This window comes from Corythoichthys intestinalis, chromosome 14, assembly GCF_030265065.1.
Source record: "Corythoichthys intestinalis isolate RoL2023-P3 chromosome 14, ASM3026506v1, whole genome shotgun sequence".
Taxonomy (NCBI): Eukaryota; Metazoa; Chordata; class Actinopteri; order Syngnathiformes; family Syngnathidae; genus Corythoichthys; species Corythoichthys intestinalis.
Window position 1 is genome coordinate 16,796,703 of NC_080408.1, and position 27,672 is coordinate 16,824,374.

Here is a 27,672-nt window from a genome sequence, read left to right on the forward strand (position 1 = left end):
TCATGTGATTAATATTGCGAGGTTTCGTTGGTGAAACTGGTAGTCCGCATCTCTGGCAAAAAAAAAAAAAAGAAGTAAAAACTAATATGTAGAATAAAGTGAAAAAATGTAATGACTAGTGCAGCCCAAAGTAATGGAGTATAAGTATCGTTTCTTCTTTGCAAATCTACTCAAGTAAAAGTATAAAGAATGGCTTAGTAAAACTACTCTTAGAAGTACATTTTTCTAAAAAAGTTACTCAAGTAAATGTAACATAGTATCGCGTTACCACCCACCCTGTTGTTTTCAGTCGGGGTGAAAATAATTACTCTTATGACGATACAAATCGATTCTTTGGAAAACCATGCAATATTGACCATTTCTATTAACACAATAAATTACATTTTACCTAAAGCACTACACTAGGGGAGACCCATCCTTTCGACTTTCGAGTCTCTGCAATGTGTGATTTATAATCATATTAGTAATGATGAATTATGCTTTAGAGCAAGATGCCATTTTTAATCAATAGCATGAGGATAACATTATTATCAATGTCATTGATGAATCTTGGGTCACACACTCAAAGAGGCAACTCATGCAGCAAATGGGGAAAAATCAGGTTATCTGTACAGTAGGTAATAACCCTTTAACTAGTGCATGTAACTCAAGACAAATAGGGCTTCCTGGTCGAGATGGCCTGTAACTCAATGAGACGAGGAGAGCTCATTGAAAGTTCAAAGTTTGATCTGAGAGGGGAAATTATTGCCGGCAGGGTCAGAACGAATGATGGAGAGTTACGCAAAAAATACGCAACCACCAGCCCGGGAAATTGACCTCCAAGATAACATGATTTCATCGCTCATGTAGCGGGACGTGAATTAGTCCGATCAATAGGAGAATCGAGCCTGGAAATGGGGGTGATCTAAGGAGATCAAATAGAAGAATTACATCAGCATTCTATACCACTACATTTCCCTATTCGACCATATGAAATATGAAAATTGTTATCAATTTCAACAGTTTCTTGCCAAAACAGGACATGAAAGTAAAACCCTTATCAACCATTCTCTGCTATTGGTAGCAATAGACGTTTCAATAAATTTGAAATGGGAGAATTGGCAGTGAACTAAGGGCATTGGTTTGCATAGGGACATAACAGTACCAACTTTTCAGGAGGCTCAAATTGTCCCCGCCAACTTTTAAGCAAGCTTATTTGCATTATATAACGAGTTCAGTTATATAGGTAATTTACATTGTCTTCCCATATGTTGTAAACCTCGAATTAACCCAGTGAATGACTTTCATAATGTTCCGACTTACATTTACCCCTTTTCACTTGCTGAATGTGCCAGTCAAATTTTTTCACCCCTCAAACGCACTTTTGATTGGCCGATGACTAAAACCCCCACATTCACACAATCCCGACAGAAATACATGTCAACATGCCGCCTCCTCCACCCCCTTTGAAGAGGAGGGTATTATAAGTTTTTTTTTTTTTTTCCCGGCCAGCAGCAGCAGCCACTGTAAATAATTTAAAAATACGTCAATGTTGTGGAAGTGGGGAACACGCTACTGAAAGTCCGAAATACATCGGGGTTAGCATAACATTAAACTGTGTGAACTTGCTACCTTCAGTTGAAAGCTGCTTAGAGAGGTGTCTTCCTCTATGTTATCTACTGTTAACATTTAAGGAGATAGTACCTTTTCTTGTAGGCACCGTCTAACTGTTTGCTTTCTTCTAACACACTTAATATAACCAATCAGGGAATAGTATCGTTTCTCGTATTTACTGTTTGTATTACTCAAACACACCCAATATAAAATAAATAGCACTTACACCATAGTTTAAGGAAAACAAGCAGAATATAGGGTATAAAAGATACATGACGCCTTCTTATCACGGAAGCCCAACATGTGAGTCATGCAACTGACTGAGCAAGATTGACACTGACAAGCCCACGTCTGTACCACCAACTCTCGCAATCAGTTCTCCCGGAAAAATGGCCGGACGCCCTGTCCCAACACAAGGAACACCGGAGAACGCCCGATATCCAACTGATAACACGACTGACAAGACTCCAAGAGCCCCTTTGACAGTGAGGTGGCAAAATCCACAACCATCGTTTCCCTGACAACAGTAACTCCCGTATCCTCCTGTCCAATCCACAAACAGACAATAATCTTGAACAACGCCCAAACACACCCTTCTTCCTGCCCACGGCCCGCGCCGCGAGAGCCTTCAAAAGACTGAATGTTTAACTAATCGTTGCCATTTTTCTTGGGAACCTTTTGTTGACTTGTGATATGGTGACCTTGGATCCTCGCCTGGGTCCTTCTGTGCTGTATGATTGCTGTTGACTCAGAATAAATTGTCAACTTGTGTTTCAAAGCCTTTTTCCAGCATTCAAAATGGAGTTAGTACAAGGGGTTAAGACTAAGGTGAACGCGCGGAGTTAGGCTTTTTGGCCGGCTTGTCGGATTTTCGCCGGCCCGGGTCGCTGGAGCTGCACCACCGCGGGTCTGGCGGTTCAGCTGGCGTGATTCCGGCAATCTAGCTAAAAGGTCAGATTCCTTCAACGTTAATTCAACTGGCATTTTATGCATTTATTCATTAATTATAATGTGTCATTTTTAGAAGTATTTTTATTTGCGGCCTATCCATTTTAAAATCCAAATCCGCCCCCGCCCACCCCCCAATAAAAACCACACAAAAACACAACCACTGTAAATTTCCTATATATGAAGCAAACATTTTGAAAAATGACTTTCTCCCATGAAAATAATTTTAACTTTTTATTCATTTTCACGTAGGAGCCAGCTATTTTTGAGTAATTCACCCAATCTGTTTGGTCTTATTAATGTCCCAGCCCCAGCAAAAAGTGTGCATGCAGGTTATGCTGTTATAGCGTCCCTACTAATGTTGAGATCAAACCTGCGCCCTTGCAGTGAACTATCATGTCTCAGTGCCATTGACGGCGATAGACGTCAAATCCATTCCAACTGCTCAAATTGTGATTCAATGTTTTGCTGAACATTAATCAACGCCACCAGGGGGTAGCACAACTCCCTGAGGGAGGTAAAGCTCACTGCAATGGAGCAATATTTGTAGTGTTTTGTTTTATGGAGGCCTTGTAACGTCGACTCTAGGGCACGACAGCAGGGAATTCATGTCGCCTTTTGAATTTTTTTCTCTTCATCATGTTTTTTTAGTAGGATTATAGTGTTTATCCGTTCATATACACGTACGAGGATTCGTCCAGTTTCCTTTTCGGGAGAAATATGATACATTTTAAACATGATGTACCTTTAATCATAAACAGAACAAACAAAGACCAAATGTGAAGTAAGGTTGGCCAACCATGTTTTTGAATAATATCAGTGGCTAAACAATTATAACTAAGCATATTTTCGTTATTTTTTAACACAACCCTTCCAGATTCTTTGTTTAACCCATAGCAACGCCCTTGACAACGAAAATGCTTTTCTTCGACAATCTTCGGAAATGACGTCACACCGAGAACTGCGAGGGAAGCCCGCCATAGAACAGTATTGTTGCATTGCTTCTCGGTAAGATGCCACGGCGGTGTGTGGCAATGTATTGTTTTCAATTTAAAGAAAAGTTGTATGAGTGGCCAAAAGATAGCAGGGCACGTAAATGGACATCTTTCGTTCGCACGAAACGGATGAATTTCACGCCATCATCGAGTAGTGTTCTCTGCTACAAACATTTCGAAGATGCCTGCTTCCTCAACTGGCCTGCTTTTGATCAGGATAGATGATGGATTGATGACTGATGACTTTGTCAAAGCAGAGCTGCCAACTGTTGTGGAATGAACAGCAGAAGGTAGCGACGCTAGCCGAAAGGTAACTCGAGGCAAAATCCCGATCGTGTTGTGGAATAAACAGCAGAAGCAAACTCGTGGCAATCCCCGATCATAGTTGTATTGAGTTCATTTTGCCTACACTCAGGGGCGCCATATAGAGGTGAAAAGTGAGACTGATTCTAAGGGCCCATGCCCTGATGGGGGCCCACAAAGAAAATGAGAACATTAGGTAATCGTTTGCAAATTAAAATATTAATCATTATAATTTTAATAGGAATAAAACGAAGGGTTTCTTTTTCTTTTTTTGTTTCTGGCAAAAAGGAAACACCCAGAGAGCATATGTATTGCCAGCCATTACCCCCCACCCCACCCCCCGTATTTTCATTAAATGGTTTGGTCCGCCCTTCCTTCGATCAGACCGTGAGCAACGGCACGCATTAACAGCAGAAATGTTTTCAAAACAAAAACCGGGCTTTCAAAAGAGGAAAGAAAAGAAAGCAAAACAAGAGATGGACAGGATGTGACAAAGTACTTCACAAAGGAAGGTTGGTGTCTTGTGTCAGTGTAGTGCTGAAAATTAATCTGTTATTTTAGCTCTGAAACAAGGTCCCAGCTCACTCCGTAAGAAATATGGGATTTTCCCGGCCTCAATGAGCGACATTCACCTATTGGAAAACATGAATTCCAAATCATGAAAGCATTTTTTGGTATCCTACAGATGTTGAAAGTTGGTGTGGAAATTTTCTTTTTTTAAATTGGCTTGAATCCAGTTTGTCAACAATTTATTGAATTTACTTTGTCATCATTTGAATTTAGTTTGTTAACAAGGGACCTCGCTTCGGAGCTGTAGCCTATAGTGGAGATCGCGAGTTTCCAGATGAGGCTAAGCCTACTCCATAATGAAATACTGTAACTGTTTGCTAGCTAGTGTTTGCTCCACTTTTAGCTTACATTTAATCAGTACAGCAGGCAAACCCTTAGCGATCTCATCATACTAAAGCAGTTGTATACTGTATACTGCACTGTATACTGTAGTATAGTTAAAACAAAACATTTATTCTAAGTCATCCATTATGGTATTTTCTTTGAGAATATTTCTAATAAACATACATTTAGATTGTAAAAGATGGCCTTCAGTACATTTCTTATAGATGATATCAGTCTATTCATTATTGCTCTATAAGCTGTATGCTTACATAAATACTGTATATTTTCATCTTAAATTAATGCAGAAAATGCACAAATTAGGTTGTAAAGATTCACCAGAATGCAGGAAATTACGTATTGATATTCTAAATGTATATGTGTGTCCCGGCACTGGTGGTGGAGCCCAAAGTGATATCTTTTCTTGGGGCCCAAAATCCCTGGCAGCGCCCCTGCCTACACTTATAAATTCGTCAAAACTTTTCTTTTATCCCAGACAATAGTAGGTGGTTTATCCACCTGACATGCCTCAGTGAACACCCTCCGCCCCCGTCAGAGGGTCCGAAGGTGGAAGTATTCGCTGAAACATGCCATGCAAACAAAAGCTAACGTTGCTAGCCTCCACCGCTCATTCCACAACATGATCAGGGATTTGTCAAAACTTTTATCCCAGGCAATAGTAGGTGGTTTATTTACGTGACATGCCTCAAATCATAAAAAAAAAAAACAGCCTATATCTTACCAATCTTGTAATCTCGATGGGTTTTGTCTCCATTCCATGTCAGATAGTCTGGGCACATTGTTTGCATCCTGATTAGCGTCTGGCAAATACATGTATGGTCCAACATAAAATTCCAACCTCCTCCTCTTCCTCCAACTCTTCAAAAACTTGGATCTCCTCACCTGCGCTCGATCTGTCGCTTATATCGCTGTTTGAATCATTGTTTGAAGGGCTTTGTATGGCGGCCGTATGGAGCGCTGTCATCGCTGTTCTCGGTGTGACGTGTCACTTCCGGGTTCGTCCCCTTTCAGGCTCGAACTTCGGAAACGCGATTATTTTGTCAAATATACAACATATAAATTATTTTTTCATGCTTTATTTGTTGGACAGGGTTCGTCCCCTATCAGGCTCGAACTTCGGAAACGCGATTATTTTGTCAAATATACAACATATAAATTATTTTTTCATGCTTTATTTGTTGGACAATGTTTAACTATTTTAATTGTGATCCTATTTGGCATTTTATGAAATTACATCACATTTGGTCGTTAAAAGGGCATTTTCTCCCTGCCTCACCTATATTTAAAATGGATTTGATGTCTATGGCCATTAATAGCAGTCAATGAGTTATTGCAAAATATTTGGTTTTGCTTTCAAAACACTCCCCAATTTATAAATATGATATGAGTCATAAGATAAATTGACTTTATTTGTGGCTTTGAATAAGGCGGTACAAAAGTGAAGCGGCAAGTTGTCGTACATGTCTTCAGCCTTTACTGCTTTCCTGCCAAACTTTCGTGAAGGGATTCTGAGCGCCATCTTAGAAGTAGTTGGCAACCCTACGAACAGACTGGATCTTGGGATTGTCTGCCTGCCACTCAGTGTGGCCGCCATAATTTCCTCGTTCCACCACGTACATGCGACCACGGTAGTTGGGCTCCTCGTACAACACCCAGCTGCAAATGAAGATCGAGTTTAGCTGATTTTTTAAGGCTACAATGTATGACCTGAACACATGTTTTCAGTTCAGCAAATCCTGCTTCCATCCAGGGCACAGGGGCATAGGTGCCCACATACGGGCATAGGCGAGGTAGGCAGTTGCCTAAGGCGTTGTCTAGTGGAGAGGGCGCCAAATTGCTTTATGTTGAAGAAATACTCATGCTACGCTTCCTGAGAGTATTCCAACATATCGAGTACATTTCTATAGGCTACAAATACAAAATATTTGCGGTTTCCAACTTGCTATTTCGTGGGACTCACAGGGCAGGGAGGAACAGTTTGCACTTACAGTATGTAAGCTGAACTCTAAATGAACAATGACAATGGGATTTGATAAAATCATAGGTCATTCAAATTCACGGTTTCAGAGTCAAACAAAAAATATCACGTAACAAAAAAACTAAATAGCAAAGCTAGCAATTAATGAATCAACTGGAACACTAACTGGAGAAATAATTACCACAGAACATGAACTTTGAATATTAATTTACATTGCCGTGTTGCATGCTGGGAGGCATGTTGTATGACAACAGTGTTGACAGTAGGTGGCAGCAGAGGTTTTCTTTCTCGTCCATGGGAAGTGAGAAATGACATTGAGCACTGATGGCCAAATGAAGCTTCTTGAAGCAATGAAGCATGATGGTTCATTTGTTCAAGCGCTATCAAGTGGTCTTGAAGCCCAAGAGGTAAATAGTGTTGAGAATTCTATGGCTATTTCTTCATGAAAATGATATGAATGTACTTGTGCTACTATATGAAATGCAAAAAGTGCAGGAAGGATATTTTGCTATTCATTTTCATTAAGAAATATTAGCATTCGAAATTTCGAATAGTGTTTTGGCTTTAAACTGTACGCAATTTAAGTTGTGCAAATACAATACTAACAAAATATAGAATATTCAAAAAATATAAGTATTGGCTAGCAACTACACTTTCACCTAAGGCACCTTGTCACCTTAGATGGCGGAGTCACGTCCATCCAATGAATTTCACATTGTAGTTGTAAAACGGACACTTTATACGTACGCTCCATCTCCGTAGACCTTGAGGGACTTGATGCAGCTCTTTGTAAGGCCTTTGGATTGCAGCAAGGGACAGTCTTCATTCAGTTCTACCTGCTGGCCGCTGAAATTGTCTCCTTCAAACAACTCCAGCCTGTAGTGCTCACCATGCTGGGGAGGGGAAGTACATCAATTATCTATCACCAGCAATTAGATATAATATAACTTTTTTTTATTTTTTTTATTTTTTATTTTTTTTAAACAGCGAAACCCTATCTGGAGGTGAGAGCACACGAAAACAGAATTACAGACGCCATGATTCTAACGAGATATATATACATATATATCGCGTACCTACTTTGTTTCGATCAAAAAACTCCATGTAGCATGTATCACTGAGTGTCAAGACACAGCTGTGAACGGCCACAACTGGATTTTTTTGTGGGATTTTATGGCTGAAACATGGGAATATAACAAGGGTCGCGATGCAGAAATCGCAGACATCAAGGAATGGTCGAGATTTTCTTTTTCATATATTTACCCTTTTAAACGTTTTTTTCAACGTTTTTTTGTTTGGATCAATTATTTATCATCTATCATTTCGGAGAAAATGCGACAGTAACAAAAAAAATACAATTAAGCGATAGTTATGTGGTAGATATCCGTGACTTTTTTACAGACGCCATTTTTTTTTCATTGTGACATAATTTGTTTAAAAGTTTAAAATATGTGAGTGAATAATTTTTTAAAGTCATTTTTTTTTTTTTAACGAAATATGAGACATCAATGAATGATTCTAAGCAATAAACGACACACATTTTGAATAATAAATAAAATTAATTACCTTTGTTTTATGGCTGGGTTGAAACAAAAGCGATTGCGCGATGTCTGTAAATGGGGGTTTTCAGGGTAAAACGGACAAATTAAAATAGTTCGGGGGCTTAATGTGCCATGAATCTGCTATAGCAGCATATAGACATATTGTTCGATCAAACAACAGTTGTTTTAGCTTAAAATACAGCAGTTTCTTTTTAAGAGGAGTGCAAGAGCAGAAACTGCTTTTTCAGTCTTGTCTGTTTTCTGCCATATATATATATATATAAATTAGGGCTGTCAAAATTATCGTGTTAACGGGCGTTAATTATTATTTTTTATTAATCACGTTAAAATAATTGACGCAATTAACGCGTGCACTGAATGAGCCGCTCTCGCAATTGCCTCAGATTTCAATTTCAATGAGGCCGTTTATGGACATTAAGAGTGAAGAGAATGCCACTGGCCGCTTGGGGGCAGCGCAGCGCCGTTCCATACTAATGTTGTTCCTTCTAATAGTGGGAGAATTAGTAGTTTTGAGACGTTTATGCTGATGCTTTGTGCTCCACACATATTTCGATAAGTTTGCTTTCTTTTAGTGGCAATTATGTGTCTCTTGTTGTATTTTGGGTAAGATATGCCTTTTATGAAGGCGAGTGGACACAGGCGTTCTTTGGGCTGCTCCGTTTATTGGCATACGCTTCTGCAACTCCTTCACAACAAACAGAAGTATCATTTAGTGAAAGCACAACAAAAATAATATTGCTATTTCTCAAAAAAAAAAAAAAAAATGTTCACAAAAAGAAAAGCACTTCAGTCTGTAGTAATGAGGCCCTATTCTCACAACAATGCAAAGTAAATTGGCATTACTCAGAGTTTGGTCACTCAATTCTTATTATTGTTATTTTAATTCTTCTTCTTATTATATTAACTCTACTTTTGATTGAAAATTGTACAAATTTTATTAAAACGAAAATATGAAGAGGGGGTTTAATATAAAATTACTATAACTTGTAACTATAACATTTGTCTTTTATGAACTACAGGTCTTACTATCCATGGATCACTTAAACAGAAAGAATGTCAATAATGCCATTTGTGGATTTATTGTTATAATAAACAAATACAGCACTTATGTACAGTATGTTGTATGTATATATCCGTCTTGTGTCTTATCTTTCCATTCAGACAATAATTTACACAAAAATATGGCATACTTTAGAGATGGTTTGAATTGCGATTAATTGCGATTAATTTTTAAGCTGTAATTAACTTGATTAAAAAATTTAATCGTTTGACACCCCTAATATATATATATATATATATATATATACAGTGGGGAGAACAAGTATTTGATACACAGTCAATGGGAAAACCCATTGGCAGTGTATCAAATACTTGTTCTCCCCACTGTATATATATATATATATATTTTTTTTTTAAGTGTGCTAAGGTAGTTTTTTTTTTTTAGGTTAAATACTTTTTATTGTAGTTTTTATGTTTATGCTCTACAATTTAACACAAATATATTTTCTTTCTTCCTTATACTTTTTATCATAATGGATTTGTTATTTAGGTGTAGGTGACGTGACATTAAACAATAGACATCTAAAGAGAGGTAAAGTCAATCAGTGAGACATTGTGGTCTTAACGTACGATAAGTTATTAGTTAAAACAGTGACAGTAATGACATAATGAAATTTAAAATGACATTCAACTGCTCAACCTTACTGATTTAAACAAAAGAAGAAATCGTGTGCATGCCAAACAGAGCAAAAAAAGGACAGGGAAACCTGGCAGGAATGCATACAACGCTTTTTAAGGAAATTAAACTTAACGGCCACTTAGCAGACTGAAAGACAAATTTTGCCCCTTGTGAGATCAGTTCTGTGGTAAATACAAAACAAAATCAATGAAAACAGAAACACACTGTTGTTATGCCCCCCATCTCTGATAACACTCCACAGTAGTTTAATTTATAATTTCATAATATTTAACTCATTGACAACGATGGACGTCCAATTAATTCTTACTGGACAAGACACCTACTACAGTTTGACTGACTGGGTCGGCATTTGTCGTTCGCTTCCAGCCTCTTCAGGGCAAAATGGATTGGACGGCAAGCGCCGTCAATGGCAGCCAGTGAGTTTAAAGAGCCTATGACAGCAAAAAGCATGTTTATTTCATATTTCACGCGGTATTTTATGCTCCTGAATGAAATGGACCGCTTGGATGTGTGTGGAAGCGATCGATATAGTATTTATTCATTTTTTTTATTCCCACGCATGTAAATGAGTGACTTCCTGGATTGACAAGGAATGCGAATGTGACGTCAGCGAGCTAATCATCTTCGTTATACAGTCAATACTACAGTATGCAGAACGACTGCAGATTCGTCGGATTTTGTGGATTATTTTGCTTATTTTTAAGTGCTGCAGGCTTTTGTTGCTGCACCAGGGAGAGGCGTGTTAGCCTTTTTGGGTTTCAAAAAGAACCCAACTGCTGATAATGGACAAAACAAGTATGACAACTGTGGGACCATTGGACTGACGAGGAAGTGAGTAAGCTACGTGTTCAATATTATGTCAAATACTGGGATCATGGCACTTAAGGAGGTCGCTTGCATTTTGTGGGTGACCATGCTCCTTGTCCATCGAGAAGGCCATTCGGCCAACGACCGGCGGGTTGTCACACACCATAGTCACTTCCACCCCCTCGGTTCTATTCGCGTGCCTGCCGTTCTTTCCTCGGCTTGGCCACGAGAAGCCCCCCACTCCGATGACGGCCGGTTTGTCCACCGAGAATGGGCTATTTTCTTCGTTCATTCCCGGCGACAAGCACTGCCGCAGCAGAAAGAAACTAACAGAAAGTAACTTGCTCACCGCCGGAAGCTGGCCGATCGGTGAAGACAATCAACCCCACCGCCGTGTGTGACATGAGTCGGGTAGTTTTGTGTGATTTTTTGTTTTCGAAAGGCGAGAATGAGACTTGGAAAAGCTGCTCGGTTCGGGTTAGCATCTCGGCTAGCTGTCACGCCTCCTGTTTTTTTTACACTCTTTTCTCCGAAGCCGAGGCAGAGAGATAACAAAAGCCAGACTAACTCCAGCGGCATAAAATACTGTTCGGGAGAGGAAGAAGTTGGCAGTTTGGACCGTGATGCAGTAATTTTGCCCTGTCGTACTGAATAAATGCGTTTTTATTTTTCTATTCCATTTAGCACAAGACTGTTATTTGTCATGACGTTACCATTTATTTAGCAATTGGGGATAAATACTTAGAAACAATATCCTGTAAAAATATTGGAGTAGAGAGATTGAAACAGTCATGACATTTTGCTCCACTCTGTCATATTTTCTGAATCTTCCCCCTCAATGGGCTGAATTCGAAATCAGATGAAATCCTGACCCTGCCGACGTCATCATCCAATTCACATAATAATGCTATTAAAGATTTTTTTAATGCTGTCACATGCATTTTAATGAGTGCATATAAGGTTCAAACACACAAGCATGCTTACCTTAGTCTTTATTAGCCCACCAAATATTTTCTCACCTACCATTCTGATTGGCCTACAGGAGCCCATGTGATCATTGTAGGCACTCCAGCGTTGGAATTCAGGGTACTCGCCGCGTTCCAGGACGTACTGCTGGCCTTTAAAGTCTGGGTGGTCGAAGCACACGAAGGCACCGCTCTCCACACGTACGGAGTTGACACGGTTGACAAGACCGCGCTCCTGAAAGTTGTCGCAGCTGCTGCAGACCTCCAACTTGCGGCCTGTGAAACTCTTGCCTTCGTACAGCACGATCTACCATTGGAAGGAATGACTGCGCTTACAAAGAGTGCTTTATTCTGATCTTTTTGTCTAATTTTCTGAACTAATTAAGTGGTCTACTCCTGTTTAGTTACTCACCTTTCCTGAGCTCTGAGACATTTTGCACGGTTCTAGCTGTTCCAAACCCCCGCCACTTGCCTGGCTACGGGGATATATAGAAAAGCACAACAATAGCAGGTTTAGTCATTTTGCCACGTGGACACTTTTTCTTACATTGTGTCACTGCTGAGATGGGACTTTGGCTCACAATAGAGCTAGAGGGGTGTTTTTATTTTCAGAAGCTGACTTATTGGAGCTACACATTTCTGCCAGCTGGAGCGCCTTTGTTTGGGTGTTAACATTGTCGGGCTGATTTATTATTATTGTCAAAATCTACCATGCTGTGCTCACTTAAAATTGAGATAATCAGACAGAATCTCAGGTTGTCTTTGGGGAACCCCTGAAAATGGCTGATATTAGGACAAAAGATTTGCTTGGAACCAAAAAGACAAAGTTTCTAAGACTAAGACATTTTTGTGCTATTTACTCAAGAAGCTCATCTTGGATTCTGTGTGATTTACACTATCTCTCCGGTAATGTTTTAATGATCCATTTTTTATGAAGATTCTGTTTTTGTTTCAAAATACAAAACACAACAATTTTGATTTTTACCTCATTTGCTCCCAAAAACGTATAAATACATTTTATTTTAATTGTTTCAGTATACGTTTTTTTTTTTCACAAGAAACATCTCTAGGTTCTGATGCAACTTAGCTCCAAAGCGAAATGCTGAAAATCCATTTCAAAGCAATAAAACTGGCCACTGGAGGGCAGTAGCGCATTTAGTAAGACCCACAACCCGATTCAACGGAACGAATGGCCGGGCCGCATGGTCGGGGCGCCAGTGGAAGACGGCCGAATGGACATCTAGGATGCCAGGCGGCGGACAACCGAGCAGAACAATCGGGAAGACGCCCGGGATGCCAGGCGCTGGACGACTGAGCAGAACAACTGGGACCACCAGTGCAGCGGACGATGCCGTTGAGTCCATGCTGCTCGCCAAGCAGAGCCCGCACCGCCGTGCTCGGCCGCTCGCGTCCCCCGCACCTTTCAGTGTCTCGCGACTCAGCCGGAAACCCGCACAGCCAAACCAGTTCCCCCACAGGAACGCAAGTTCCCCAGGTGAACTCCGCCATGAGGCAGTGGTCACCACTAAAGAAAGACAAAAAAAATCCATCTTGATGAGACGGGCGGCGATGAGGGAAAAGTTTACCCCGGCTGTCGCGGCCGTAACAGTGTCATCTCTCAGTTCGATAGTTTAGTTATGTGTAAATAAATCGTTACTTTGCTCTCAAAAACTATTTGTCTTGTTGTTTATGTTATTTTGTAGAAGGAAAAAATTATTCAGATGATAGGGATGTTACAAAAGCATAAATAGCTGTGTTAAAGTCAAAGTTATGTTTGAAATGTATACTTTTTGAAAAAGCTCAATTTCTCTGTTTTTTCATCAGAAATTGGAAAATTGCAAAAACTAAGCTATTTTCTAATGCTGATTCCTAAAGGATGGAAAAAGATATGAACTAACTTTTTTCCTGCTGAAACAATAGATTCTAATCTTTCTTTTGGTGGGTTCCATGTTTATATAGCAAAAGAACAGAATTTTCTGTGGGCCTTGCGAAGGGGGTTGCATCGGTGAAAATGGCTGAGAGTGAATGAGTTAAATATGTTAGTTTGTCAAATTACTTTTGGTCCCTTCAAAATGTTTAAGGTACAGAAAGTTTTGTTACACCTTCAACGTCGACTTGACTTAATTGATAAATAGAGCTAGAGAAGGAAACAACTACAACCCCGAGCAAAAAGTATACTGCAGAATCACTAGTCTCGAACGAACATTCACTCAGACATTTTATCATGTAGAACAAACTCAGATAGAAAGCTTGTCACCTTGTCAAGAGTCAGCAATCTGCATTGGACAAGGTGTCAAGAGTCAAGAATCTGCATTGGACAAGGTGATGATGCTAGAACTTTTGTTTGGTGCTGTTCCAGTGAGATTTACAAAGATGACTGCTTGAAGAAAACATCAAAATTCCCTCATTCCTTGATGATATGGGGCTGCATGTCAGGCAAAGCCACTGGGGAGATGCCTGTGGTTAATTCTTCAATAAATGCAGACGTTTACATTGAAATTTTCGACAGCTTTCTTATCCCTTCAATTGGAAAATATGTTTATCATTTTCCAAGATGACAATGCATCATGCCACAGAGCTAAAACTGTTAAATTGTCCTTGGAGAAAGACTCATTCAGTCAATGTCATGGCCTGCAAATAGCCCAGATCTCAACCCTATTGAAAACCTGTGGTGGAAATTGAAAAAAAATGGTCCACAGCAAGGCTCCGACCTGCAAGGATGATCTGGCAACTGCAATCAAAGAAAGTTGGCACCAAATTGATGAAGAATACTCATCAAGTCTTTGCCTCAGAGACTGCATAAAAGCCAGAAGTGGTTCTACTAAATACTAGAGATGTGTTTTGATTGTTATTTCTTTGTTTGTTTCTAATGATTTCATATTTTTTTTCCTCAGAAAGGAGTGATTCCATATATATTTCCCTGCATTTGCTCTATAAAAGTAACATTTACTGACCACCACAATGTTTTAATAATTTCTTTTAGTGTTTCTGAATGCTAAAGAGTTGCACTTTTGAACTAACTCATTATTTTTTCAAGCTTTTTATCTGAGTTTGTTCTACATGACAAAATGTCTGAGTGAGTGCTCGTCCGAGACTGGTGATTCCATACTTTTTGCTAGTGGTTGCAAACAGATTAGCAATAATTCAGTAGTCTTACAAGCTACAGTACTTCAATAAGTGTTAGACTTGAAACCTGGCTAGCCTTTGATCAACATTTGTGTGTCCTTTCTTAATCGAAATGCGCAAAATACTGTATATCATAGGGAGTGTTTGACAGACGTATGTTTGCTGAAATACAGCAGCACAAAAGGGCGACCGCATCTTGCATAAGGCGATACGCTAGTATTGACCCGGACCATGTTGCAGTACACGCAGGCGTGGACGGACGAAACCGGAGGGACAAGTAAATATGTGCGGCTATAAAAAGAGGCGGTGAGGTCATTGCTTTTACTGGCTTAGACCCACGAGTCCGCAAGGTATGTACTGTATACTTTAAAGATACTAGAGTTGTTGATTTTTCACACTAAATACTTTGTTTTAACTCGCTTTTTTGCAGGTTATGTTATAGTTCAGTCAAAAACCTTGGTTCTAATATTCATTGTTAAACAAAGGTTAAAAGATGCTGAGTATTGTATATTGTGCACAAGGGCGTAGTTTTGGTCTTAATATTGGTAGGGACGATATAACAGCATAACCTGCATGTACACTTTTTGCTGGGGACGGGACATTAATAAGACCAAACATATTTGGTGAATGGGGTTCAGGGCTACATTTCTCACTCATATGCAACTAATTAATTGATAGGCTAAATGATTATTGTAAAATAAATTTTGATTGACCTATACTAACAATGCAGATCTATTACGTCTTAATCTGATTTAAAAATTTTTTAATCTAGTCAAATAATTTTCTCCATATTTTTTTGAGTGTTAAAGGCCAGTTAACAGATTAATGCGTCAGATTCTTCCATTTACTTTAAATAAATATTAGTATTTGTTCGTATTGAGCCCATACATCTAAAAGTTGGTAATCTTTCACCGAGATCAAGAAAAAAAAAAATCATTCAAATAATGTTTTCAACAATATTCTTGAATTAAGAACATTTCTGACAAACAAGTTTTTAAGATTAAATATTAGGGGTGTCAAACGATTAAAAATTTTAATCGAGTTAATTACAGCTTAAAAATTAATTAATCGCAATTCAAACCATCTATAAAATGTGCCATATTTTTCTGTAAATTATTGTTGGAATGGAAAGATGAGAAGATGGATATATACATTCAACATACGGTACATAAGTATTGTATTTGTTTATTATAAAAAATCAACAAGATGGCATTAACATTAACATTCTGTTAAAGCGATCCATGGATAGAAAGACTTGTAGTTCTTAAAAGATAAATGTTAGTACAAGTTATAGAAATTTTATATTAAAACCCATCTTAATGGTTTCGTTTTAATAAAATTTGAAAAATTTTCAATCAAAAAATAAACTAGTAGCCCACCATTGTTGATGCCAGTAATTACTTACACAATGCTCATGGGTGCTGAAGCCTATAAAATCAGTTGCACCCAAGCGCCAGCAGAGGGCGAAAAAACACAACAAGTACACATTTCACTGTGCTGTCATTTTAGTTTTTGAGCGGGGCATGTGCGTTAATTGCGTCAAATACTTCAACGTGATTCATTTAAAAAAATTAATTACCGCCCGTTAACGCGATAATTTTGACAGCCCTATTAAATATACAAACTTTTTGCTTAAAATAAGTCTGTTAAGCGTATTTTCAGCGAGCTGTTTTTCTTATTTCAAGAAATCTCAGTGAGTAAATTCGACTTGAAGCACTGCAGCCGTAACAAAATTAGTGGAGTGTTCCCCACCTCCACAACATTGACGTCTTTTTACATTACTTACAGTGGCTGCTGCTGGCGGGAAAAAAAAAACTTCTAATATCCCTTCGTCTTTGAAGGGGGCGGGGGAGGTGGCATGTTGTATTTCTGTCGGGCTATGAATGGGTGTGTGTGTGTGTGTGGGGGGGGGGGGGGTTAAAGTCATCAGCCAATCAAACGTGCGTTTCAGGGGAAAAATGGACTGGCACATTCAACAAGTGAAAAGGGGTTAGTGTAAGTGAAGATACTGAAAGTACTGTAATTGATTTAATAATGGTAGGATCAATTCTATCCTTACAACATATAGGAAGACAATCTAAATTACCTGCAGCGGGGCAAATAAGTATTTAGTCAACCACCAATTGTGCAGGTTTTCCTACTTGAAAAGATTAGAGAGGCCTGTAATTGTCAACATGGGTAAACCTCAACCATGAGAGACAGAATGTGAAAAAAAAACAAAAAACAAACGAAAATCACAGTTTGATTTTTAAAGAATTTATTTCCAAATTAAAGTGGAAAATAAGTATTTGGTCACCAACAAACAAGCAAGATTCTGGCTGTCAAAGAGGTGTAACTTCCTCTAATTAGGTCTAACGAGGCTCCACTTGTTACCTGTATTAATGGCACCTGTTTTAACTCATTATTGGCATAAAAAACACCTGTCCACAACCTCAGTCAGTCACACTCCAAACTTCACTATGGCCAAAAACAAACAGCTGTCGAAGGACACCAGAGACAAAATTGTAGACCTGCACCAGGCTGGGAAGACTGAATCTGCAATAGGTAAAAGGCTTGGTGTAAAGAAATCAACTGTGGGAGAAATTATTAGAAAATGGAAGACATACAAGACCAGTGATAATCTCCCTGGATCTGGGGCTTCATGCAAGATCTCACCCCGTGGCGTCAAAATGATAACAAGAACGGTGAGCAAAAATCCTAGAACCAAACGGGGGGACCTAGTGAATGACCTACAGAGAGCTGGGACCACAGTAACAAAGGCAGTAACACAATGCACCGCCAGATACTTAAATCCTGCACTGCCAGACATGTCCCCCTGCTAAAGAAAGTACACGTCCAGGCCCGTCTGCGGTTCGCTAGAGAGCATTTGGATGATCCAGAAGAGGATTGAGAGAATGTGTTATGGTCAGATGAAATCAAAATAGAACTTTTCGGTAGAAACACAGGTTCTCGTGTTTGGAGGAGAAAGAATACTGAATTGCATCCGAAGAACACCATACCCACTGTTAAGCATGGGGGTGGAAACATCATGCTTTGGGGCTGTTTTTCTGCAAAGGGACCAGGACGACTGATCTGTGTAAAGGAAAGAATGAATTGGGCCATTTATCGAGAGATTTTGAGTGAAAATCTCCTTCCATCAGCAAGGGCATTGAAGATGAGACGTGGCTGGGTCTTTCAGCATGACAATGATCCCAAACACACAGCCAGGGCAACAAAGGAGTGGCTTCGTAAGAAGCATTTCAAGGTCCTGGAGTGGCCTAGCCAGTCTCCAGATCTCAACCCCATAGAAAATCTGTGGGGGGAGTTGAAAGTCCGTGTTGCCCAACGACAGCCCCAAAACATCACTGCTCTAGAGGAGATCTGCATGGAGGAATGGGCTAAAATACCAGCAACAGTGTGTGAAAAGCTTGTGAAGAGTTGCAGAAAACGTTTGGCCTCAGTTATTGCCAACAAAGGGTACATAACAAAGTATTGCAGCAGTGCTCGCTAAATTTCTCATAGTTTAATTAACGTTAACAGTAGAAAACACGGTAACACTTTATAATAACTATCCGTTTTACTAGTTAATAGATCATTAGTAAACTGTTGATAAATGATTTATTGTTGATTTGTGAAGTATTTGTTAACAGTTTGTTAAGCATTTACTTGGTGTTCCAATATGGTTGACCCCATTCTAAATGCCCAGGCTAGTTGATGGATCTTAATAAAACTATATACACTTTATGTTGAAGGTCATAAGTTTTATTGGTTAAATATACAAAGAAAAGTACAAATTAGAGATATCGATCGGGTCCGATCACGTCATTTTCAAAGTATCAGAATCAGCAAAAAAATATCGGCCATGCCTTTTTTAAATATATATTGATATTTTAATTAAATCGTTTTCTAATTGTATTTAACGTTACAGACATAATATGTTACACTTATCCAGAGTCTTCAGTTTAGGCTTAAGGTAGGGTTATCAAATTTATTCCAATAACGGCGGTAATTAATTTTTTAAAAAATGTATCACGTTAGAATATTTAACGCAGTTAATGCATGCGCTGCACGACCCACTCACGCATTGTCACGCTCCATCTGTAATGGCGCCGTTTTGCCTATATAGAGAGCTAAAAGGCAGCGTAAAATGAGTAGAGTGAATTTTGGCAGCCTTTGGAGCCTTATTTTAATTGGCTAAAGCCTTACAATCCCTCTCCCTTCAATTAGAAATATCATGGGACGCAATGTGGGGAAGCAACGTAGCACTTGATCTTTATATTAACACCTTATGTTATTTCCCAACGCAGAGAAGATATATCAATTGGTAGCACTACACACAGTCATGGGTCCACTTCCCATCATGCATTTGGGCATGGCCTTCAGTATCATTTACTGAAAGCTCAACAAATACACTAGATGGCAATATTTAGTCACAATATACAAAGTCACAAGTCTATCTATCCGTGGATCCCTCTCACAGAAAGAATGTTAATAATGTAAATGCCAGTTTGAGGATTTATTGTCATAATAAACAAATACAGTACCTATGTACTGTATGTTGAATGTATATATTCGTCCGAGTTTTATTCATTTTTTTCTTAATGTATTGCCAAAATGTATATGATTGGGAAAAATTATCGGGGATGATTGGAATCGAATCGGGAGCAAAAAAAATCGGGAAATATCGGGATCGGCAGATAAACTAAAACGATTGGGATCGGATCGGGAGCAAAAAAACATGATGGGAACAACCCTAGTACAACCATTTGTTGGTTCTATGGCAGATTTTCATAAATGTGCAACATGAGTGCTGCCTGCAAAATGCCTTATCAAAATGCCTTTTATTTTGAAGTGAATGGCATTTCTAAACCTGAAAAGATAGAACTGCCAAACGTTACACACAAAAACTTCAACATTTCTACACAAACTGTGTTTCGGGTTAAGAACACCCTGTAAATGCTTAACAAACTTAACAAATACTTCACAAATCACCAATAAAACATTTATCAACAGTTTACTAATGATTGATTAACTAGTAAAACGGATAGTTATTATAAAGTGTTACCGAAAACACAAACAAAAGGACACTTCTTTCAAAGCAGCTTCCTACTTTTTGCAGGTTAGTAAGTTCACACAGTTTAATGTTATGCTAACTCTGATGCAGGTCAGACTTTCAGTAGCTAAAATAGTGGTGTGTTTCCCACCTCCACAACACTGGCGTCTTTTAAAATTACTTACAGTGGCTGCTGCTGGCTGAAAAAACCTTTTAATTTCCCTCCTCTTCGAAGAGGGCGGAGGAGGCGGCATGTTGTTGACTTAGGGGCTGTGCAAGTGCAAGCGTGCATGTGTGTTGGGGGCGGGTGAAGTCATCAGCCAATCAAATGTTTGTTTGAGGGGGGAAAAAATGGACTGGCGCTTTCAGCAAGGGAACAGGGGTAAATGTAAATTTTAACAATGAAAATAATTTACTTAATAATGGTAGGGCCAATGCCTTTCTTGCAACATATGGGAATACAATCTAAATTACCTATATAACTGAACCCATTATATAATGCATACAAGTTTGCTTAAAAGTTTGTGGGGACAATTTGAGCATCCTGAAAATTTTGTAGTGTTATGTCCCTACCGTCCCTATGCAAACCTACGCCCTTGTTTACAACCCTAATTATTACATGCACACACACTGAACTTGCATTTTTTGTTGTCTACATTTCTAAACGAGGACTAGAATTTCAAAATCAAGAATTTCCTGTGAGATCATGATTCTAAAGGAGCCTCCTGTTTGCAGAAATGTATAACAATATCTGCTCGTTGTGTCACAGCACCGCAATGAAGTTGTTACTGTTGGCTTTAAGCGTTACACTGCTGCTTGCTGCAGGTGAGCAAGTCACTCATTTACCACTGAGTAAACATCAATGCACTTTTGCTTCTTGATCAATTTTTTTTAAAGCCCCAATATTGGATGTGGAACGTCGAAAGGGCATGTTTGTTTTGGACGAATTTCATAAGTGGTTGTGTGGGAGGGAATTGTGACAGCAACTCACTCACACAAACGCTATAATGAGTACAGTTATAACAGTAGAAGTGCAATAGTTAATCAACATTTGTTTTTCAAATTTATTGTTTAAAGACATGTTTGGGTCACGGACCCGACAGATGAGGACCACAAATGCGTCACGTTCACAACAATTTATTGACAAGACCAGCAGGGCAGGTGAAAAGATGGCAGCAGTACAGACAAGGGCTGGGCAGAAGTCAGGTTTCCAAAACCAAAAGGCAGGTCAAGTTACCAGGGCAGGAGAGAAGGCGGCAGTCGGGCAGGTTCGGATTCGGCAATGAGAGTCAGATTCAGAGAGGTAGGCAGGCAGGTAACAGGCAGGCTTCGCAGACGGTCTGACAGAGTGGAACTGAGAAGCAAGGCTTTAAATACACAGGTTGATTGTTGAATGAGGCAGTGCTATTGGCTGGGCTGTGAGTAGGTGAATTGAGGACAGGTGGGGATAATTGAAGGCAATTAGGCCATGCTGCAGGAGGGACTCAGGCCATGACAGAACCCCCCAAGGGACGGCCCCAGAAGTCCCCCAATGGAACCACCACCCAGGGCGGGCGGATGGGGAGACGGCGGAGGGTCAAAACTCCTCCGACCGGTCGGAGTCCAGGTCAGGTGCCGGATGGGTAACCTGACGGGTGCTCCCAGGGCGACCCCGCCGTATGGAGGGCTGGTCAGGATTCTGACGATGGAAGTCGGAGATGAGGGTACTGTCAACAATCCGTCCAGCAGGACTCCTTTGCAGATGGTAGCTTTGGGAAAGGAACAAAACAACAAAATCAAAAATCTTGCTGAAACGGTCTACAATGGTGAGGATGACCGTCATGCCGTCAGATGGAGGCAGCCCCGTGACAAAATCCAGTGACACATGGGACCAAGGCCGGGAGGGTACAGGCAGAGGCTGGAGTAGGCCGGCAGGGGGCTGGTTGGATGATTTCTTTCGGTTACAGGTGGGACAGGCGCGGATGAATTCTCGTACATCCCCTCTCAGGGACGGCTACCAGAAACATTGGGAAAGCAGATTGCAGGTGCGTGTGGATCCAGGATGGCAAGCGAGGCGGGAGTTGTGTCCCCACTGTAGGATTTGTGATCTCAGATTTTCTGGTACGAAGAGGCGGTCTGCAGGGCATGCACTGGGCCCAGGCTGGTTGCGAAGAGCCTCCAGCACTTGCTGTTCGACATCCCAGGTTAGGACAGCGACCACGCAGGGGCCACGCAGAATGGGAGCTGGTTCGTTTGTGGGTGTGTTGTCCTTTTGAAACTGACGGGAGAAGGCATCAGGCTTGGTGTTGCGGGAATCCAGGACGGTAAGACAATGTGAAATTGAACCGGGTGAAGAAAAGACCCCAGCGGGACTGTCTGGGGTTCAGTCGTTTGGCGGAGCGGATGTACTCTAGATTCTTGTGATCAGTCCAGACCAGAAATGGAACAGTTGACCCCTCCAGCCAGTGGCGCCATTCCTCCAGAGCAAGCTTGACAGCCAGCAGCTCACGATTGCCTATGTCGTAGTTCACCTCAGATGGTGTCAGTCTGCGTGAGAAGAACCCACAAGGGTGGAGTTTGCCATCCTCTGCTAGAGCCTAGTTCGGGCCTAAAAAATCCAGCCCGACCCGACACGGCCTGCTGATATTGAGGCCTGACCCGGCCCGAGCACGATCACTTAACTAGATTTGCAGGCCCGAGCCCGAAAAACCCGATTTTTTTTGTTTTTGTTTTTTTTGAGTGACGCGGAAAAAACGCATCAGCAGCAATTTATTTTCATTTCTTCGAGTTGGCAGAAAAAAACTCAAGTTTTCTTAATGTTTAAATAATCTACATATTTTTTTGAGAATTATCAAAGCATTCACACAACGAAATAACGCTGGGAAAGTTTGTTAAACATATTTCTGAGTGTGTGGGATATTGTTCTCACATGGACGCGCCTCTCTGACAAGGAAATGAAAATGAGAGCGGCGCCTCGGCCGTGCGCAAACGGTACAGCGGGAGGACAAGAACAAAAAGCGGCCAGCGCCACGGCGTTCGTGCACACGCACAAGCAAAAGCGCAATACAGAGAGAGAGCCTGCTCTCCATTTTATTTATTTATTTTTTTAATTTATTATTTTTTAAAATAATTTATAAGTCCGGCATGGCGGCCCGACCCGACCTGACCCGAGCGTGAATGCTTAAAATGTGGGCCCGACCCGACCCGAATGTCGGGTCGGGTCGGGTTCGGGCACAAAAATCTAACCTCTATCCTCTGCTGCCCGTTGAGAGAGCACACACTGAGGACTGACTGGACATGGTGGGTGTGGTCCGACAGGGTTCGGGAGAAAATCAAGATGTCGTCCAGGTAAACAAAGACGTATTTGTTTAACATGTCCCGCAAGACATCATTGACAAGAGCCTGGAACACTGCCGGGGCGTTGGTCAGTCCGAACGGCATGACCAGGTACTCATAGTGGCCATTCGGAGTGTTAAAAGCAGTCTTCCATTCATCTCCCTCCCTTATCCGCACGAGGTGGTAAGCGTTCCTGAAATCCAGTGTGGTGAAGATGGTGGCCTCCAGGAGCAACTCAAAGGCAGAGGAAGAGGGTAGCGGTTCTTGATGGTGATGTCATTTAAGCCCCGATAGTCGATGCATGGGCGGAGAGACCCATCTTTCTTGCCCGTAAAGAAGAACCCGGCACCGGCAGGGGACGATGATGGACGAATAATGCCAGCTGCCAGGGAGTTACTGATGTAGACATCCATGGCTTTTCTTTCAGGGGCGGACAGAGAATAAAGACTGCCCTTGGGTGCTGCAGTCCCTGGGAGGAGGTCAATGGCACAATCATAGGGACGATGTGGCGGCAAAGAAGAGGCCTTGGCTTTTTTTGAACACCTCTCGAAGTCCATGGTAGCACTCTGGCACATTAGCGAGGTCAGGAGCAGAATCAGAAGGAACTGAGTTGGAGGGCAGTATGGCAGAGCGCAAGCAGGTCCGGTGGCAGTCTGCCCCCCCACTCTTGGACTGTTCCGGTCGTCCAGTCGAGGTGAGGGTTATGCTGGCGGAGCCATGGGTAGCCCAGAATAAGTGGTTGGCCTGGGGTATGGAGCAGGTGAAAACGAACCGTCTCATGGTGGTTGCCCGACAATACCATTGAGATGGGGTTAGTGGCGTTCGTGACCGTGCCAAGGAGATGGCCATCCAGAGCCCGAGCTGGGACAGGATAGGGCAGGCGTTGGCTTTCCAACCCCAACTGACGGGCCAGCTCGATGTCCATGATGTTTGCCTCTGCACCAGAATCCACCAGAGCAGCCAAGGTGTGGGTGGTTCCAGAGAGGAGCAGACAAACTTGGAAAAGGGGCTTACGGTGGTTGGAGGCTTGGGTGGTCATTGAGCTCAATCGGATGCCTCCTTTATCCGATGAGCTCTGGCTTTTGCTGGACAGGTGACAACACGATGACCATCGCCACCACAATACAGACGGAGGTTGGACGAGATGCGATGCTGGCGCTCGGCGGCAGATAGGGAGGCATGGCCTACCTCCATGGGCTCTGGCGGGTCGATCTGGCTGTGGGGAGTGGCTGAAAAGCGTGACCGGCCGGCAGACTCTCTTTGAGTACAGACAGGTGACAGGGTGGAGCCTCCCTTCTCCTGTCGGCGGGTCTGAATTCGACGATCCACCCGAACAGCAAGGTCGATGGCCTCGTCTAATGTCTTTGGCTGGTCATGCGGAACTAGTCCGTCCTTCAGATAGTCCGCCAGGCTGTTAAAGAAAGCATCTACCAGAGCGGCCATTTTCCATGTACTCCGCCTTGCCAGGGTGCGAAAGTCAATGGAAAAGTCTGCCACGGTACGATTCCCCTGACGGATGGACATCAGGCACCCACTCACCTCAGTCGTTGATGCGCCCATGTCGAGTACCTTTAACATCTCTTCAGCAAAGGCATTAAAGGAAGCGCAGGCTGGGGTTTGCCGATAAAACTCTGCAGTTCCCCAAAGCCGAGCACGGCCCTTCAGGTGTGTGATGGCGTAAGCCACTTTGGCCCCCTCAGTGGCGAAGGTCCTCGGTTGTAAAGAAAATTGGAGCCGGCAGCTGGTCAGAAAGGCACGTACCTGGGTCTGATCACCATCAAAGCGTTCTGGGTTTCCAATCTGCGGTTCGGGGGCAGTGGGGTGCTGAAGGACCTGGGCAGAAGGAACAGGTACAGGTGAGGCTGGCATGGCGGACGTATCGGGAGCTGAGATAGGAGGCGAGGCTAGGCTGGTGAGCAGCTGTAGGACCTGGTTCAGCATTTCTTGTTGTTGTTGGATGTGGTGTTGCCGTTGATGACCAAGCTGAATCAGCGATGAGATGTCCCCCGCCATCCGACTCAACTCCCCCTCCGCATGTTCCAGACGCTGCATGGCAGTCAGGGTGTTTGGGTTGCTGTTGTCCATGTAGCGAATGTCGTGCACTGGGTCCTTGCTGGTCAGACCGTACTGTGACGGACCCGACAGATGAGGACCACAAATGCGTCCCGTTTACAACAATTTATTGACAAGACCAGCAGGGCAGGTGAAAAGATGGCAGCAGTACAGACAAGGGCTAGGCAGAAGTCAGGTTTCCAAAACCAAAAGGCAGGTCAAGTTACCAGGGCAGGAGAGAAGGCGGCAGTCGGGCAGGTTCGGATTCGGCAACGAGAGTCAGATTCAGAGAGCTAGGCAGGCAGGTAACAGGCAGGCTTCGCAGACGGTCTGACAGAGTGGAACTGAGAAGCAAGGCTTTAAATACACAGGTTGATTGTTGAATGAGGCAGTGCTATTGGCTGGGCTGTGAGTAGGTGAATTGAGGACAGGTGGGGATAATTGAAGGCAATTAGGCCATGCTGCAGGAGGGACTCAGGCCATGACAGTTTGAGTCCTAAATCCTCGGAAACATCAACATATCAACAGGAAATATTATTAAATTCCTGTTGTCTTCCATAAAAGAAAACTGATAATTGTTGTTTAAGATTTTTTGGGAAAAAAACATTTTTTTAACTTCAAGAAAAACAAAACATTTTTTGCTCGTTTTCTGACATGTAACAGACCAAAACTACTAAAAACTAACTAAAACACAGAAGTTACTCAACCTCAATAGCCCGTCACCTTAAACTTCAGTGGCATTTAAAATCTACTTGGGGTCTAAATGTTTTTAACTTTCTAGTTAAGTTGCCTAATTATTGTTGAGGCAAGATTTTTTTTAAACATTTTTCTTTTTTTTCAGGTGAAGCTCTAAACTGCCATCGCTGCACGCCAACAGTGGCTGGCGGGGATTGCGAACTCACCGTGGAGACGTGTCCACCTGCGAAAGATGGCTGCGCCACCGCCCAGTTCCGCCGGGAACCATGTGAGACCTGTTTGGACAGTCATGGTGAATGGGATGCTCTACATTTTAATCTAATCTACTTGTTCATTTCTTTCCTGCAGATGGCCACTACCAGAAGTGCATGGCCATGAGTGACTGCCAGATGCTGAAGATGAACGCTTTCATCAACATGACGTGTTGTAGCATCGACATGTGCAATACTCGCTAATTGATTTATATAAAGAAATAAAAAGCATGACACTACAGACATGAACATGAAATAAACTACCGCAAATGTTTACCATATACCTATAACTATTATTATACTTGTAACTATATCTAGCCTATACCATAAATCCTTACTTATTTTATCCAGTTACTGATATGAAGTACATAAACTTGAATTAACTTGCTTAATAAAGTACCGTAATTTTTGGACCAAAAGCCGCTACTTTTTCACCACTCTGAATCCTGCAGCTTATAGTCCAGTGCGGCTTATTTGTTGATTTATTTGTGTTAATAGATACACTTTATTTGACAGCGGCATCATAAGACTGCAATAAGACCGTCATAATCATGACATGACACTATCATGGGCATTATGAATGCTTATGCCCATAAACGGATTTTAAGGGGAGGCAGGCCCCCCCGGTGGCCGAAAAGTGTCATTGCATGTATTGACTTTCCTATATAAATATGTAAAATTTGTAAAGCAATAAAACAGCAACAAAAATGAATGAAATGAACAAAAAAATATATTTTTATAATGGGTCAAAATTATTTTACGAACACATCATGTGACTAGCAACTTAGACGGTCATTTGCTTTGCATCAGCCCCCCCCCCCCCCCAAAAAATATACTGTATATCTACATACATTTTTTCAAAACATTTTTTTTTCTTTGATTGAAAAAAAATATATATTTTTGATTGAATCAACTTTTTTTTTGGGGATTAAATAATGTAGACACGTATGTCCTACTCATAATATGGCCCAAACACAAAAAGGATTGAAAACCTTTTCGGTGAAAAATTAAGTGTGCAAACGCATATTTTTCAATCGCAAATATTTTTTCGCACTCAAAATTTTTTTTTGACTGAAATGATTTTTTTTGTTGAAAAAAATTTTGTTTTTTTTAAGCAACTTATTTTATGACTGAATAATGACAAAAATGTCCTCGCCAAACTGTGCCCCAAACACAAATCAACATTACTTCAATCGAAAAAGTTGCTTCAATCAAAAAAAAATCAAAGAAAAATAGCTTTCGCATGCATTTTTTTGAGTTTTAAATCTATTTTTGCATTCAAACTCTTTCTTTTTGTTTTGATTGAACCGACTTTTTTGTTTGTTTTTTGGTTGAAAATAAGTATTTTGACTGAAGCGACTTTTTTTTTTTTTTTTTTTTTTAATAATAATAATAAAGACACAAATCTACCTCCAAATGGCTCCGCCTAGGGAATACA

General features: G+C 41.2%; 2 protein-coding genes across 2 annotated transcripts; one reads left to right on the plus strand and one right to left on the minus strand.

Moving 5' to 3' along the window:
* Positions 1 to 6,161: 6,161 nt before the first annotated feature.
* On the minus strand, positions 6,162 to 12,242 carry LOC130930232 (gamma-crystallin N-A-like). Its single transcript, XM_057858029.1, has 4 exons — positions 12,175 to 12,242; positions 11,821 to 12,069; positions 7,477 to 7,622; positions 6,162 to 6,407 (listed from the first exon to the last, which is right to left on the minus strand). The coding sequence occupies exons 1-4, from the start codon at positions 12,193 to 12,195 to the stop codon at positions 6,272 to 6,274; spliced, it is 552 nt and encodes a 183-aa protein (XP_057714012.1). The 5' UTR covers positions 12,196 to 12,242; the 3' UTR covers positions 6,162 to 6,271.
* Positions 12,243 to 15,141: 2,899 nt separating this feature from the next.
* On the plus strand, positions 15,142 to 27,056 carry ly97.3 (lymphocyte antigen 97, tandem duplicate 3). Its single transcript, XM_057856641.1, has 4 exons — positions 15,142 to 15,238; positions 20,690 to 20,745; positions 26,129 to 26,251; positions 26,332 to 27,056. Exons 2-4 carry the CDS (start codon positions 20,697 to 20,699, stop codon positions 26,436 to 26,438), a joined length of 279 nt encoding a protein of 92 aa, XP_057712624.1. The 5' UTR covers positions 15,142 to 15,238; positions 20,690 to 20,696; the 3' UTR covers positions 26,439 to 27,056.
* The last annotated feature ends 616 nt before the right edge of the window (positions 27,057 to 27,672 follow it).

Bases quoted from the DNA above. Each gene is read 5' to 3' on its own strand.
- LOC130930232 (XM_057858029.1), bottom strand. From the start codon at position 12,195: ATGTCTCAGAGCTCAGGAAAG. The intron at 12,070-12,174 runs GTGAGTAACTAA...TTCCAATGGTAG, and splicing joins TGTCTCAGAGCTCAGGAAAG to ATCGTGCTGTACGAAGGCAA. The intron at 6,408-7,476 runs GTACGTATAAAG...CTTCATTTGCAG, and splicing joins AAGGTCTACGGAGATGGAGC to CTGGGTGTTGTACGAGGAGC.
- ly97.3 (XM_057856641.1), top strand. From the start codon at position 20,697: ATGAAGTTGTTACTGTTGGCTTTAAGCGTTACACTGCTGCTTGCTGCA. The intron at 20,746-26,128 runs GTGAGCAAGTCA...CTTTTTTTTCAG, and splicing joins TACACTGCTGCTTGCTGCAG to GTGAAGCTCTAAACTGCCAT. The intron at 26,252-26,331 runs GTGAGACCTGTT...TCTTTCCTGCAG, and splicing joins CCAGTTCCGCCGGGAACCAT to ATGGCCACTACCAGAAGTGC.